Raw genomic sequence first — 16984 nt, 5'->3', positions numbered from 1 at the left:
TTACACAGAAGGCAGCACGTTGGGGGCTCTCATTGGCTTACACTGAAATTTTCAATGAGGAATACATTTTAAACACTTCATATTTCTTTTTCTCACTTTACTAGCAGACAGCAAGGCAGATGAAGCCAATACCCACTTTTATTACTGTAAGTGGCCAATGATGGAGTAAATGTGCACCCCTGTAAAGTATCTAATAAACTAGACATCATGTCCTGACCACTACCAGATACCAGAAGAATATTATTGACTTAAAACAGACATACCCCTGTCTGGAAGATCTGTAACACGCAGATCAACAAGCAGTCTGCAGCTTCTTATAGGAAGAATTTGAGACGTTCTTTTGTCATGAGTCCATGTTTATTTTAAGCATTTAATGGCCATCATGTAGAGTCAGTCTTGGTTTGTTTTGTTTTTGTTTTTTTTCCTTAAAGGACTTATCTGCACTTCCCTGGTCCCACACTAATGGTTAAAAAAAAAAAAAGGCAGTTCTGAAAAGTGTTGTACAGTTGTCCTCACTGCACCAGAAAAGGCAAATTGAAACCAAAGACAGGAAACAGACGGGCATATGCTACCAGGGGAAGAGACTTGAGAAGAGTCCAAGCAATTATGTTGACGAAGCTCCTCAAAATACCTTTCAAAAAACAAGAGAAGAAGTTAAAAATATTTAAGGAAAACAACTGTAGGATGTAGCCATAAGTGGGTTTATATTTGAAGGGTTGATAGTTTCTAACCTGCACTTAGATATATATTTCAGCCAGCCACAACTGCTTTACATCCTGATGATTTGATTCAATGCTCCATTTGAAGAAAACATGGAAATCCAGTGTCCCTCAGAAATGACGTTGTGCATCTATTTTAAAAATATTGATCACAGCAGAAGTGATGGAAAGCATCATCTTAATTGTAGCTCTGGACTGAAGAGGCTTTTGAGAAAATGGACTCTGTTTCAAGGTTAGGAATCTGCTGAAACACAACAGCGTAACGTGTCCTTTGCTAGCACCAACACATTGCACCCAGGACAGCAGAGAGAGCTTGTATCGTTCCTACAGAAAACATCTGACACGTGCGTCGGCAGCCACAGAATCACACATGTCCCAGTGCCACAAGCGCTAACGAAGGCTACAAGGGGGTAAAGAAATTAATGCAATTCCCAAATACAGGTGGGTCTTCACACCATCTTCCACAGTAGCCCTTTGCTTTAAAGCAGCAAAAGGTGCTTTTTACATTGTGAATACAGGTACTTAATTCCTCAGTGTCTGGGTACTGGCCCAAGCATGTCAGCTTTAAGCGAATGGGAGGAAAGAGTAAGAGATCCCACAGAATGATCTGGAATTTTCAAGAGGACAGAAGACAAAATTAAAATAACAGAAAGGGGTGTGCCATTAGAATAAAAGCACCTCCAGTTGTGATACACTAATCCAATTCCAACGATTATCTTTAATTGCCTCATTGATTAGCTATTGTCATTTCCCCTCACTCTCTACTCACAAGCCTCTGTACTCAGCTTTCCACCACACACTGTGCACAGCAGTTGCAATACAGAAAGAACACGAATATTGGCCAAACGTTAACCTGGCTGTTATTTGCTTCTTTGAGAACAAGAGAAACACCAACCCTGTGGAGCACTGCCTGGTAGGCGCTGCAGACGCAGCCTTCTCACATGGAATTCGCCAGTTACAAAAGAATTTATTGGCATTTCTCTAATTTTCAGCTAGCAAATCTCTTGAACAGCTCACTTTTACAAGAAGCATTTCTCTGATGAAAAATATCATACAAAACACACAGTTTTAATTCAGCCACAAGCTGCATGGTGACAGCCTAGCAATGGATGATACTCCAAGCATCTCTACCTCTCACTTCTTCTAACCACATCCCAGCGGAGCACAGTCCTCCCAGGACACAGGGACTACATCCCAGCACTCTTCAGAAACCTGGAGTTACACCCAGCCCAGGGGATGGAAATGAATAACCCATTTAATGGTGCTGTTAAGAATCACTTTATTACATGGTAGACGAGGGTTCCTCTGCAGTGCACTGCATTTTAAAATCACTGCTGGTTTACATCCTTCTCTTTCTAAAAATGCATGCAAGTCACTGATTGTGAAAATAAAGGCCCTTCATAAATGGTCCCTTCCCACCACTTCTGAGGCTGTGGGTGCACAGATGTTCTTCTGAGCAGCAAAACTATCCTAGAGTTGCCTGACTCCCAGCAACTGCTTGCTCCTGCTGTTGCAATACTCATCGAGTTGTCCTGCTATAGGTGCTTGCAGCTGTCTTATAAACTGGATGAGGGAACAGATGAATGTCAAAAGCAACCCAGCGTTGCGGCAAAGGTTATTTTAAACCTAGAGATGTTCACTGACCCTGCTCAGCATCCTGCAGCCCCATTAAGAGATGGGCAGAGGGAACAAGGAGGTTGTGTGAAGGGAAGCAGGCAGCCTGCTCATCTTTGCTCCACTGCTTAAAGCATTCAGGGTCCACAGCCCTGGTCAGTACCGGGAAGCCAACTCCACTTTACCAAATTGAGAATACTCATTCTTCTTTCTTCCATGCTACACCTCATACCCGACAGAAACACTGAACACACCCACACACTCCAAAGTCACTAGTTCTCTGCACTTCCCCTGCTAGGATGCACACTCTCCCCTCCAAAGTGCCAACAGCTCTAAAGAAGGGACTTGGCAAAGCAGGAGCCCCATCCTGCTGCACAGCACCGCCTCCCTGCTCCCTTGCATCCCTCCTCTGACTCAAGTGAAAATAATCCAAGGAATTATATCAAATGAAGGAAACCAGCAACAGCTAGCTTTGCTATTTAGGAAAGCTTCTACACCACTTCACATAAAAACAAGCGTTTCTCCTCCTCAGTTTACTTTGTGCTTTATAGGCACCTTCACAGTAACACTGCTTTCCACAGGTCCTTTTAGAGTAAAAAGATAGGACAAAACATAGCTGAAGAGCAAAAACAACTAGCTGTGAGACTCCAGGTCAATGCAGGATGGTGTTATTCACATTAACTCCCTGCCTCTCTCCCCTAGAAGGCTTTCAAAGGGAAAATGGGGAAAGTACTCAGGAGTGTTAAGGATTCACAACTCCACTTAAACATAAAAATCAAATCAGAGGTTTCTCCAAAGCTCTCAGCTCCCAGCTCTGAAGTGGTTACTATGAAAGAAGGTGGTTCTACTGCACTATAGTCTATAAATTAATGCTGCAAACTTGCCCTTTTTCAGAGTGAAGGTAAACAAATGGATTGCTTTAAGCATCCAGGAACTGAAATAGTGTGCTGTATTTTCAGCCGGGAAGAGCTGTTTTCTCACTCATATTTAAAAACTGAATCTCTCTTCCTTGAAGTTCCAGTTTAAAAAGAAAAATGCAGCTAAAGCTGCCAATTGTGCAACAGTCATGTGATGAGGCTTTACGGACTTGACAGCGCTGTTAAACCAAACGACAACACAAAGTGGCAAAAGAGAAACAAGGCTTTAGAAAAGGTTTGAACATTTTGCAGTTTGGATCTGCAGTTTGAATCCTCAGTTCTTTTTCCAAAGGACGGTAAAAGTTGAACTAATTGGTGTAATAATTGACTTTTGTCTTTTTAAATTTCACATGGATCAAAAGCAAAAATGAAACAATTCTCTTCCTTTTACCAGACAACTTCCTAGACCTTCTAAGTATCTAGCCAGTCTTCAGCTGTGACAACTACAGAGCAAAGGGACCTTTCTTGATTTGAGTGTAACATTTATAAGGACTTTCATCATGCAGCAGGGCAGCAGTTCATCTGCCTTTCCCCAACGCTGTGTGCACGCGTGCCTCTCTGGAAAAGGGCATTTCCCAAGAGCAATAAGCCATCTTTCCAGGCATGCTGGCTCAACAATGGACAGAGAAAATGCGGAGAATCACAGGGGCAAGAGACGGCGGAGAAGGAGGATCAGCCATCAGGAAGCGGGTTGGACCAGGTTGAATTCGGTGTCCCAGCAAGGAGCACACAGCCTGGAGGCCACTGGCTGAAGATCTCTAATTTAGATGAAGCCTTCTAACAAAAGGCAATTACTGTGCCCGAGCAGAAGTGAAACAGCCAGAGCATTTCAGAGATTTCTCACCAGCAGGATGTACTTTCTGAGGACAAAGAGGGCAAAAGGAGCATGCACAAAGTCCCTCCACGAAATGGATTTTGAAGATGAGTAGGTCTCCCCCACCGCTTTGCAGGAGCCCAGAGCAGGTGCCCATCCAGCAGTCGGGACAGTAGCATTTCTTTTCATGCTTGTCACGTCCTCGCGCCGTGTCCGTGCTTCCGAGTAATGCGACCACAAGACTGGAGAGGCATCACCGAAACTGGGACTGCAGCTCTTACGTGGGCAGGCAACCCTTTTCCAAAGTATCTATCGGTACTGTGCGCACACAGAGGCAGGAAGATATTAAAACAGTCTGGGCCCAGTCTTGTAAAAGCTAGACTCAATGTATTCACTAATCATTTTAGCAAAGAGGTAACTTGACACCAACAACTTTTCAAAATAGACACTAATATGTAGAATAAAAACCAAGGTACGAGCCCTCTCCTAATGCACACTCATGTATGTTCTCAGTGCTGACAGCAGCTAGCCTGGTTCCTTGCAAGACACCAGCAATTTGTGGGTTTTAATCCCTTACTTTTGGTATTTTTTTTTTAACTGAAGCAAAAACAGAAAAACCTCCCTTCAAACTAAGAACTGCCTTCTGCCAAGCAGAGTTTAGCACAAAAAACCCAACCAAGGCCAAAAGGCAAAAAGACTAGTAGCCTCAACTGTAAATTTTATGCTATTCAGTACAGAAAGATTTTAGTTTCCTTAACTTTTACAGCCTATATGCTCATCTCAGTACTACTGCTGATCATATTGACAGATGAGCTTTGATAGTCAGACCTCCCAAAGCTTTCATAACTCTGCTGAAATCTAAAATTAGACAGCCACAGTCACCAAAATACCATTCACTATCCTTTTAAAGAGACATTAGAGAAACCTGACCAAGCATTCTGTATCCACATACAAAAACACATTGTTCAACAACATTTCACGTGTGTGTAGACAATGTAATGCGTTACAGAAAAAATATTTTGTCAATGACAATTTAAAAGGCTCTTCAGACAAATGAACTACTGAGAAAGCAATTCCTACAGTCTTAACCCCTAGCAAAGGCTAAGCAATGGATACAGTAGCTTGCAGGCAAGGGTGGGAGAAAAAACACAAGGATCTTGTAGCTTAACGGGCAGCAATTTACAGAAACACATTCAATTTAAACACTAAAGATATCATGGCAAAATTTACTGTACAGATTCTCTCAACCACAGATTCATCAATACAAGAGTTAGGTCCAATATAGCCATCACACAAAAAGCACCGCAAAAATTACAGAGTTCCACTTCTGGAGCTACTTATTTTATGGGACACATACATTAAATGGTCAGCATTAAACATCTACTATATAATTTTATTGTAGATATTTCCTAATTATTGTACAAATTTAAAGACTAACTCCTGAGAGCCTGTTGACTACCTTCCACTGCTTCCTCTCCCATCTATGTCTGGCAGCCCAGTTTTAGCAATTACTGTTTTGGGAGCCTGGAAAATCAGTATACAAGTTGGATACAGAGGGCCTGTTTCAGAAAGCCCATTTACAGTAGCATCCCACCATCAGCACACTCACATGCAGCACTTCTTGGATGTTAATAAAGATCAAGCATGTGATGTGAAGAGGCTTAACTTTCACAAAGGATCAGGTTTTGGCAGATACTCCCATTTAATAGGTAAAAACACTGCAGTGGATGTACTTTCTAAAAGGTGATGCACAAAGTCTGCAACAGAATAAAATCTCTAATCATTTGAATCGGAGACCATGCTTCAACTTGACTTAGAAAAACTAAGTCTGATTTCACTCCTGGATGGTATAAAGGAGTGAAAATCTGATATACAATCTGGCTTTAATGCAAACCAGTTTATATGCCCGTGATATATAATAACTTTTACTAAATTAATGTGAAGTGGCACAGCCACTAATGGCTGATACAGCCTTAAAAGGACTGCTGGCACTTGGGTGCTAACTTTCCCTCTCTGGGACAGAGAACTGTCTGGTTCCTTTTCAATAAAAGCATTGAATGCTATTTTCATCCTTAGTTACTGTTTCTACAAAAATAAGCTACTGTGATCACTCCTCCCTTCCCTCACTCCAAGTCATACACGACCTCAGGCAGTTTTGTTGTGCAAAGGAAGGTCTGTACATCCTCTCCTTATAAGCAAGGATGAGGCTGGTTGGGATGACTAACTTACATTGGTGGCATATACTGCTCAGCTTTCCCATCATTTGTGTTCCTCAGCCCTGCAAGGAAGAAGAAAATGGTATTTTGCTTATGGTTTGCCTCTACCAACAGTACAGACTGTGTTGTCCATCCAGTCCCAAACACTGGGGACAACTGCTTTAGGCAAATCTTCTTACACCAGCACGATCTTGGTATGTAAACACTTCATAGAACTACTGCAGAAAAAAAGTTAGAGCAAGGCAAAACCTGTCAGCCTGAAATTTCCCCAAACACTAGAATAATCTCAGTAGGGATGAAAACAAGTAATAGCATCCACCGAGCAAAGTTAATAAAACACCATCCTAATAAAGGTAACTTATGAACAGTCTGTCAGCACTAAGCAGCAACACAGCACACTGATGCCCACCATCAATAATCCGCGTGCCCGTCCAACACTTCTGAGCATAGGCACAGCTTTTGTTTCCAAAAAAGCTTCAATAATTCTTCTGATTTACTTTGAGACCAATGAGAAAAGGTGAAATACCAGCTGCAGCAGGGAGCAGAAGTCTTCCAACGCTCCCAGTGATTTACCTAAGCAGTACAAAAACCTCCTTCTTGCACAATGAATGCAATCAATGTTAAAAGCAACACTGACATCTTGCCAAACACACCCGTGCTATGGGCTGCTCTCCTGTTTACCCCAAATCATACCATTCCATCAGCTTTAGCTATCACCCTCTCTCCCCTCCACCTTGCACTCCCAAGGTCTTGAGCAACAGCGTGAAATCCTTCATTTACAAACAAAAACGGAGTTTTCAATGCAGCAGAGGGTAACTTTATTTATCTAGAACAACTAGTAAGTGCTCACATAGTACTGGCTAAGTACTAACAACCCCCCCTCGAATAAACCAACCAAAAAACCCCAACCAACCAACAAAACTACCCAACCTGATCAGTAAGCACATGCATCCCGATGGTCTATTGAACCACAGGGCTGTGCCGAGACGCAGCTGAGCACTAAAGGAGCACTAAAGGACGGCAGGTACACGAAGTGATGTAACGTGTCCTCTCAGACAGCAAGAGTCTCCAAAACCCCAGAGCACACAAAGGGAAGGCAGTGTGCAGTGAGGTGCAGGACTGCAGGCACAGCCATTAAAAGCTGCTCTTTAGTACAGGAAAACATCAGGCCCAAAGGCAGCAAATATCACAGTATGATGCATAGTTACAGCTCCACAGGGAAAAAGAAGTTTTGCTGGAATTAGGAACTTGTGTTCAGACTGGGGTGGGGTAAACAGCGGAGGCAAAACATACCTTCCTTTACACCACTGCTGCTGGCTTTAGGGTTTTTGGTCTTTTTTTTTATTATTTTTTTAAATGTTTTTCTGTTGAGTATTTCACCCAAAGGGGAAGAAAATGTTCTATTCATGGCAAGAACATTTCAGTAATTTCATCTACTTTTCCCCAGCATTTAAGTTAAATACTCACATCCCCACTTTTCATGATCTCGAGTGTTACACACAGTAAATGTGACAGGTCTGCTTGCACACAAAGAGCCAGTGCTGCAAGACTGCTCACTGAAAAAGCATGCTGCAAGCTACAGGAGCTGTATTTTAAGGCACACAGAAGTTGACTGCTCCCAAGCACAAAGCTGCTGCTTAACAGAGAAGCCCTTTTATCATTCACACAGCATTAAAGGAGTTAAATCCAATATGCAGTAACTATGCTACAGTGGATTAAGTGTCCATCCTGAAATTTAAAAACTCCACTTAACCCCAGACAGATTCCAATTAATATTAACTACTTTCAGGACAAGTTCAGCTCAACACTAACATTTGGTGCAGGCCCTAATAAAATACTACACACTCCAACATCTCTTTTTTGATAGCTGAGAAGTATGTAAAACTGTTCTTCATTAAATTTAAATGGACTCATTAATAAAATATTGAGGATGTGCTACTTTAAGACATCGGAAAAAGAAAAAAGTATAAATTGGCAATAACGTTATTTCTATTTTTAAATACATCCCACAGAGGCACCCAAGATAGATGAGAAGTGCTAAGCCCATCCCATAAGCTTATTTATTTATTTAATACTTCTTACATGCTATTTTTAACCGCAGAAGACAGCAAAAGGCATCCATTAGAAAAATTACATTGGTTAGAGTCTTCCTCACACAGGTTGGACAAGTGATATCTGGCTGAACGCAGTGTTAAGAAGAGAGGTGTTTTTTCCTCCCTTTCCTATAGGCTTCTGGAATAAAAAAAGCAATTTTATTTTTGCAGCATCAGCTAGGCCAGAATCTGTATCTGCAAACCTCTGTCAGTCCTTACTCACTCCCCAGCCCCCTCTTTCCACTTTTCCACTTCCCGCAAGGTTTAATTTTGTAAGTAATACACAGTTTGAACACATACACAACATGCTTACCACACAGGGACAGTTAAAATGTAGCTGTACGGCCTTGTTTTGTTTTTTTTTTTTTTTTTTAAGCCTCAGTTGTGCACATAGAAAATAAATGAGAGGAAATGCCATAGTCTCATAGTATTGCATCATTTTGCAGAGGACCTCTTCCTTCATGAGAGGAAAAAATCAGTTAAAAATTTTCCATTTTTTCAACAGAATTAAAGGAATTTATCTTAGTTGACGTTGGTTTTCCTCAGGAATCAACATTCTTTGGTGAGCTAAGAAATCAAAGGAAGACCGTCCCATCACAAATACAAGTTTTCACATAGAAAAAATGCCAGAGCTATATTATCCAATTATTTATTCAGGGGGGTGGGGGTGGAATCTTGACTTGATTTCTACATGTCCTCTTCCTAAATGGTTGCTTTCTTTGGGGAAATACAGAGTGTTTTCATGCACAGCCCGAGCAGTAAATTTTCCCTTTTCCTCCAATTTGAAGAAACAAACCCTAGCTCCAAGGGCGCACCCTGGCACCCCCGAGCAGTTTCTACCAGGGTTTCTGGTGGACCAGGAGACAAGACTGCACGCAGGCATTTAGGTGTTATTTCAGGAGGCTCCGCAAGCATTTTGGTTCTCATCCTAACTTTGCTATGGAAGACACAGCCTGAACGGGATGTGTATTTGCTGCCTGGCCAGGTAAACAGCTACAGACAATAAAAAGGGGACAAAAGATGAATCTGAGAGGTGACACAGATGCCCTGCCATGCTCCAGGTCCCTGCGCAGAGCCCAGGGCAGGGAGGGAGGACAGACCACCCTGCGTGGGGCACAGAACTGCCCAGCAGTTATATGGGTAAATCTAGACAGTGGTGCAAGTCAGGTAAGCAGAGGACTGGACAGTTAAGAAATCTAGCTGCTCTGTGTGCACTAACAACTGTTTTTACCTCCTTTTTAACTTTTGCAGAAAGTGAGTTTTTTGTAAACAAAAACATGGCGGTTTTTGGTGTCGCTTGGAACAAGGACAGTTTGATTGTTCTACCTGGCTGGAGATAAGCTCAGTTTGCTGAGAACAGGCATTACTGAGCCCACAAATGGGAGGCTTTTATTCATAATCTATTCATACATGGCACTAACAATGCTTGATGACTAAGAAATACTTGAATTTCTAAAAGTAGCAGCTTTCTCTGTAGTGCAAAGGTCACATTGCACAGAGACCTATGCAAGCAGCTGATGCACAAGACAAGTGTCACCAGCGGAAAGTTGAATAAAAAAGCAAGTAACGCAATTTTGTGGGTACAAAAATCATCACTAAACTCAAGATCCTGGATAAATATTCAAAATATTCTCTGTATTTGGAATCCAGCCTCAGGCCAGGTCTGGCTTGGGCAACAGAGCCTCTCACAGAAGTTTGATTCCTGACTTATTTCTGAAATATTCTGAATGTTCTGCACGTAGGCCTTAGAAAGCAGACTACAGTCTGCCAGTAGTAGGCAGGACCCCAAGCAAATTGTCTGCTGAAAAGCCGAATTTAAGAGTTCACATACTTCTTCCCCCTGAAGCATTACATTCAGTGACATTAAAAGGCTAATTTCCAGGGCACGGCATCCATCCTACATTCCTCAGGCTGCCCAAAGAGAAGAAATGCGAGTTATCTGCCCAGTTTCAGATTTTTGTTTGCAACCAGAAACTGCTGGGACTTAAAGCCTGAAACATGCCTATAAACTCTGAGCTTAATAAGCAGTTATTCAAGAAACTGAGAAAACACTGTTTTCAAAATTTGTTAGTGTTGAAACTCTACATCGCACATCCTCTCTTCTCGTAAGCAAGGAACACGGACACACAAGCGACTCCATCTCAGTACCCAAAGACAGACTTAAACTTCCAGGCAGGCTTAAACTGCTTAAACTTTCCCACTTGAATAAAATCCTCCTCTGTAATTACAAGTTGTTATGCCATTCTAAAGAGAGGAAGCCGAGGCCTAACATGTCAAACAGCTTCTTTGCATGACTTGATGCCACGTATTTAACATTTCCCTTGGAAGTGCTGTTCATATGTACACTTGTGCAACATTTAAACTGAATACATAATCTAATGCCATCAAAATAGCTCATTACTGGGGCCTCATCAAATTCTATAACCACATTATACAAATAATATCCCTCTCACTGCAAAAGCATACTCACGATTCAAATTTTCATTTGCTAAAAGAGTTATGTTTCTAGCAATCTTCTGCATATGGTCATAAGCAGACTCGGACCATCACTGCAGAGAGTGAACATTCGCACACTAACAGACAATTCTTTAAGCTAAGCTAAAGGCTGATCTGGAGAGCAACTCACATAAGCAGTAAGAGACCACAGCGGAAGGTAATCTGTATTTTGTTAAACCTGTCCCATATATAAAAATAGAGAGGTCAGGAAAACTCAGTGTTATTTTAGCAGCTAAGCAAAACAATGCAGCAACTACCTTAGGTCTGCAAATACAATCTCTGAGATATTATTTCTATTTATTTGAGTGATGACTTAAAATTACCAGTAAATTCGGTTATCTGTTCTGCCAGATCCCTTTCACCTATACAATTCCCTCCAGTTCATGAGCTGCCTAAACACCCTGCTGCTTCTGGGACATTCTCAGCAACGTAGAAGTTTTGGAAGGACAAAAATCCAGCAACATTATCAACTTAGAAGGAGAATATTCTGTTGTTTTCTGGACACAGAATAAATGTAATACGCTATTTAAAATACAGTATTGATATATAAAATCTAGAAGCCTTCTAGGTACTTTAGGATTTCCAGACTCTGACCAGTTTTATGAACTACTGCAAAAAAAGAAACACGGTATGACAAACACAGGCAGAAAGAGGTTTTCTGATACCAGTTCCACGCTAGACAGCTTGACTCCTTCCTCTCTCTTTGGAAAACCACATTAGCTTATAGCAGGGAAATTATTTTTCTCTCTCCAATGGATTGGGCCTAGAATGTATACAGACCTCCAACAGGTCTGTCAAAGAGGAGACCCGAGATCTCCTTGGCATTAGCAGGTTCTGGAAATAATTGACAAATTCCTCTTTAAAACTACAGCTGCTACAGAAACTATTTCTGTACGCATAACCACCCTTGACAAAAAACGCCCTCATTATCAGTCAAACCAGCAAAACACAAACCTCCTTGAAAACAAACAACAATCTGGAGGACCACAATAGACTGCCCATGAATTATGGAAAAGCCAGGTTGTGTTGCAGCACTGAAGTTTCCACCTCTCGGCGATGTTTCAGAGATCCTGACTGCTCAACAGGAGTGGGGAAAACACCACGTTAAGCCACAACTACTAGTAATGTTTCACACTTCAGTATGGCAAGAGACAGACAGGTCCCCAAATCCATCCCTTCCAAACTAAATATGTGATCGACTGTGACTTCTTAAGGAAACTGAGGACCTAAACACAACCAATAAAAGAAAAAAGAAGGCAATATGGGTAGCCAATCTCATGAAGACTAGTTAACCTGGAAAGTAAGATACACGATCTTCCAAATCATCCTTTTCCCCTTCCCAGGAGACCCTAGTCAGCACTATATAGAAAGTCTTTTATACATGTCAAGAACAAGTTCATTATTTGGTGCAAGCTTCTTCATGCCCCTTCTGCAAGAGAGGACACCAAGCAGAGCCTAACCAGAACACATGCCTGCTTCAGTTTAGCATGTTTTGTTATGGGTTGGTGGGTGATTTTTTTTTTTTGGTGGGTTGGATTCTTTTTCTTTATTTTTTTTGGTTGTTTGTTTTTAATTTCATCCTGATTGTTTCTGGTTACTGGAGCTACAAATATATTCAATTTTTATTTTATTTTTTTAAATAGAGAATTTGAACTGTATTTCTATTGGGAATAAAGGGAAGTGATTAGTTTCAGAAGGGTGGAGTGAGGGAGAACAGAGCTTGGGAAAAAAAACCCCAAACAAACAAAAGCCAAACACAAAACCAACCAGAATTCAGAACAACAGAGTGAAGGGGAAAGCACCTGAAATAAGTGCTTACAGTTTATCTCATACAAGATCTTACAGCAGATTGCCAGCACCAAGTTTTTGGGAAAGTTTTTCATATTCTTCAGAAAAGAAGCTTTAAAAAACCCAGCAATTCAAACTCCAAAGAAACCCATAAGATCGGGGGAAAAAAATTTACTCCCTTACAAAGGGAGGCTGTAAAAAATTGAAGAAAATTGTGCCTTCGAGCATCCAGGTGTTTCAAGAGATTACAGAAAGTCACAAGTATTGCCTACAGAGATCAGGCACTTAAACTGTGCATCACACAATGTACCAGATCATACATTCAAATTTAGGTTAACTATAGAAAGGTAGCTTTTCTTGGTCCCTCTATACACTAACATGATTTTGCTTTGAAACACCAAACAGGAAGACATGCATACTGAAATACAGGTATTTTAAACTATTGCATGCATGTCTCAATTGATTTTTCAGGTTAAAAACACATTTGCCTTAACCTGCTGTTACACTTCTCACAGGCCACATCCATCTTAGATGAACCTACCATGTGGTAGTGTTATGTTTGCACCATCAATGATTGCTTGTGCCAGTTCGTGATCATTGCTCTCGAAAGCGTGCGCTGCAGCCTTGAGGGCATCCCAAATCTCCTTGCGACCTTCAAAAGCTGGTGCTGTGTCCCAAAACTCATCTCTCTTACTGCGCAACTGTCCGTCTGTCATGGGGTAATCACTTTTCCATTTCGGTTTCTCTTTTTTCAAGGGCTGATTACGACCGAGAGCAACTGTGGAGGAGAAAGAGGAAGGGAAATTAAAAGAAGGTAATAGCACAAAATTACTGAAGTGCCCTTTGGTTATTCTGTTTAGGATCTACGGAGTTAAAAGTTTCCTTTTGGGCAATCCTGATCCCTTTTTTCCCCCTCCTCCAAGGCATCAGCTCCCTTCCCCTGGGCTCCAAGCTGGTTTTACCCCTTCAAAAAATTGAGGGGCTACCTCCTGCTTGCTGATTTCACCCACACCCCTGAGCACCCCACAACTTCTCCCCCAGCTCCACGGTAACTCCGCACCCCTCCGCCCACGCTGTGCATGCCTGGCTGGGAGACTCTCACCCGACACAGACATCTTCCAACAGCTGTAGCAGCGGTACAGCGAGACACCCGTTACCCCAACATCAGGGTGCAGTGAGACCACACTGCATCTGGACCTCCGCTCTACGCTGCTAGCAATGCTCTCTGCTCAACAAACACGATGCTCTGTTAATACAAGAGTTTTAAGAGGCTAAATTTTTTTTTTTTTTTTGCATCACCTCCTTTTAAACATTTTTAATTCAGAGTAAGTACATGTAGAAAGGCAAATAAGATGCAAAAAGGTAGAACTGTCAGACAGAAATCCCTAAAGAATAATCCAGGAATCCATCAAGCTTTAAAAAGTGGTTACCTCATTCACAATAAATACAAAAGCATTTGTTTCATTTTAAGTACAGCTATTTTTTTGTAATAGCCAGTTAAGATAATCACATAGGTATAATGTTGGTGGATTAAAACTACCTGCTCAGTTTAAATTACAGCACTGCTAAGACTGTGCTAACCCCTTCTCTTCCATTTGTGTGAATAAGGGGTTATTTCAACTTCTCTTGAAAGGAAAAAGAAGGAAGCAAACTTCAGTGCACACCGGGAAGAATTTCTTCCTGCAAGAGTTAAAACTCCATTTCCTTCAGCCCCCTCTTGGCAGCGAGAAGCTCGCTGCAGCGGGACCCTGCGGAAGAGAGCAGTGACAAACCACAGAAACAGTTCTCACTACAGCGCAGTACTGCAAAACCTTGAATACATGGTTTAAATGTCTCCAGAGGATATAAAGTGTCCTTCAACAGTTAAACTAAATTTAAGTGTATTTGCAACTGAAGATAAGCAGCTCTTCCATGGGACAGGTCATATAAACTGGGTGATGAGTACTAAAAGCTCTTGAAAGACAGGTAAGCTACACAGGACTGAAGTCAATTAAGGATCCCACCACATACGATGGTGGAGAGCCATCCTCTCCTACGCTCTCTGTGAAAAGCCCTTGCCATCCCAAGAGAGCAGAGGAACCCCAGCTGCCGTCAGGCCAGGGGAGCATGAAGACATGTAGTCTGTCACCCCACATCCATACTACCAAGGCCAAAATATCTCTTACAAGAACAAGACGCCACAGCTCCTGCGATATCAAAGCCCGTGGAGCAAAGCTGCTGCTTATCAGATGATCCTGGCTAGTCTTCAAGGATGGGAGAGCACGAGCACAAACACAAGAGTTTACGTTTAGCATTCTGTGTCCCATGTACATCCTTAGAGATAATAAGAAACATGTCCTTTCTCCAGACCCTCTTATTTTTCTGGCAGAAAGTTGACAGTAGCTGACAAAAAACCTGGTATCTCTCCTCAATCTTACTCCAGCATTCAGTTTTCAATGGAAAAATAGTGTAATACCTAAATATTCTTCATAGTTCTTAATTTAGACTTACGCTGTATCTCTACAGTTAACTACAAACCATATTTATGCCAAAGAGTGTGTGTGGGGGTGAGGGACATGACTGAGAAGACTAAGCGTCAATATATCAGAAATGCTCATTTCAGGTAAGCTGTAACACTTTGCAAAAATAGTATTTAATTCAAATATTCCCTCTCCCTCCTCGATTTTTTTTTTTTCTGCCACTGATGCACTCAGCAGTTTTCAGAACAGCACTCAACACTGAGCATTGGGTCTCAGGGGTGATCATCAGTGCTTGGTGTTGCAGCAGGCATTTCAACTTCACACAGGCTTTAAAGAGACGAAAACACATACATGAGGTTACATCTCGTGCCCTTATACAATCTGACTTTATATCACCAAAGAACTACCTACTTCAATTTATAACTCAGAATGACATTCACACTTAAGAAGCTAAGACTTAAGTCATTGAAAATAAGATATTTAAAAGAACTCCTGATGGGAAGGTGACGTTGCCAGCTATGTGAAGGCATAAGCCTTCTTCAGATTAAAAAAAACATAGTAGAGGATGTATGTTCATGGAATCAAAGTCAGATCATAATTAAAAGTAGCAAATGACAATTACATGGCACACATGCAATGACTCCAGCTGTTATTCTGTATCCCATGTAGAAACTAACAATAATAAACTTGTGAATCCTTTCAAGTGACCACAAACATTTATTGCTTTTTGTTTCCATGGGATTGCTTCCATGAGACTGCTTCCATTTGCTTTTCAAAGAAGTGCTGACCATTTAACAGATTTCAGAACAGCAAACCCAAGTGTTTACAAAACACCAAGTTTCCTGGCAAAGCCCAGCCATTACTAGTCCAAGTCTCAGCTGAGCACACGCAAGCTGGGAGCCGATGATGGTCCAGTCTAGAACAATAGTGAATGAGGCAGCCCAGACATGATGGACTGCATGCATTAAACAGTATATTATGAAACTGTAAAAACATATGTGGCAAAACACTTAAACAAGGAATTGTTTCCTTATTAAGGCTTAGCAGTCAGAGCATGAAAATTTCAGACAGACAGACTGAACAGGACACGGTAAGAAATTTGGGTCAGTGGGCAGCTTTTCTTCCATTCTACTTCAGCTAACATCTGTTTGCATGTACATTCAATGAATGCTAATTTATCCCACAGGGCTCTCTCCTTCTCCCCAAACATTAATTATGAAAGCGGGTTAAAGGCACTCCCCGCAGTCCCCGAGCATGGCGGCGTTTCCTGCACACAGCCCTGCCTGCCCGTCATCCAGCACGGCCGCAGAAACTGCAACAGGCCATTTCTCTCCTTCGCTTCCCCCATTGCCCAAGACAGCGTCCAAATATATTGCTCTTCACTAGACAAGAATAGCAGGGGAGAGACTAAAGAGACAGAGATCCTAACAGTCTCAAATAACTTCTCCCTGGAGATACAATCCTTCCTATGCAGACAGCAGTGATGATAAACCCAGCGATAAACTCTTTTTTTCAAGTTGGAAAAAAGGATGGAGGAAGAAAGTGACTCGACAAATGCCTCTAAAGCCAAATCCACTCTTAACAAGCCATCCATCCCAGTGCTAAGCCTTTAAACACAACTTGGCTTCACAAGACAGTATTTAAAAAGGTCTTTAGCACGTTTACCATTTATTAGAAGTGCTTCAAGAATCCCCTAAAAGCTTTATGTCACCCATGAAGAAATACTAATCTCTCTCTAGCTGTGTGGATAGATGGAGCAGAAGGGATACAAGAAACTTAAGATGTGTAAAAAACTTAATGTATGGAAAGGCCCAAATCTCTTGCTTTCCACCTCACATTTTAGTCACTAGAGAGAAACAACACTACAT

At 41.6% G+C, this 16984-nt stretch overlaps 1 protein-coding gene across 1 annotated transcript in view; it reads right to left on the bottom strand.

Annotated features, from left to right (window-relative positions):
- Positions 1–16984, bottom strand: part of UBTD2 (ubiquitin domain containing 2) — a 61364-nt gene that overhangs the window by 17472 nt on the left and 26908 nt on the right. The window contains exon 2 of the mRNA XM_049829982.1: positions 13199–13435. Within this exon, the coding sequence (XP_049685939.1) occupies positions 13199–13435 (237 nt within the window). The remainder of the gene's footprint in view (positions 1–13198; positions 13436–16984) is intronic.

The sequence above is a fragment of the Accipiter gentilis genome, chromosome 26, assembly GCF_929443795.1.
Source record: "Accipiter gentilis chromosome 26, bAccGen1.1, whole genome shotgun sequence".
Lineage (NCBI taxonomy): Eukaryota > Metazoa > Chordata > Aves > Accipitriformes > Accipitridae > Astur > Astur gentilis.
This window is presented reverse-complemented; position numbering and strand designations above follow the sequence as displayed.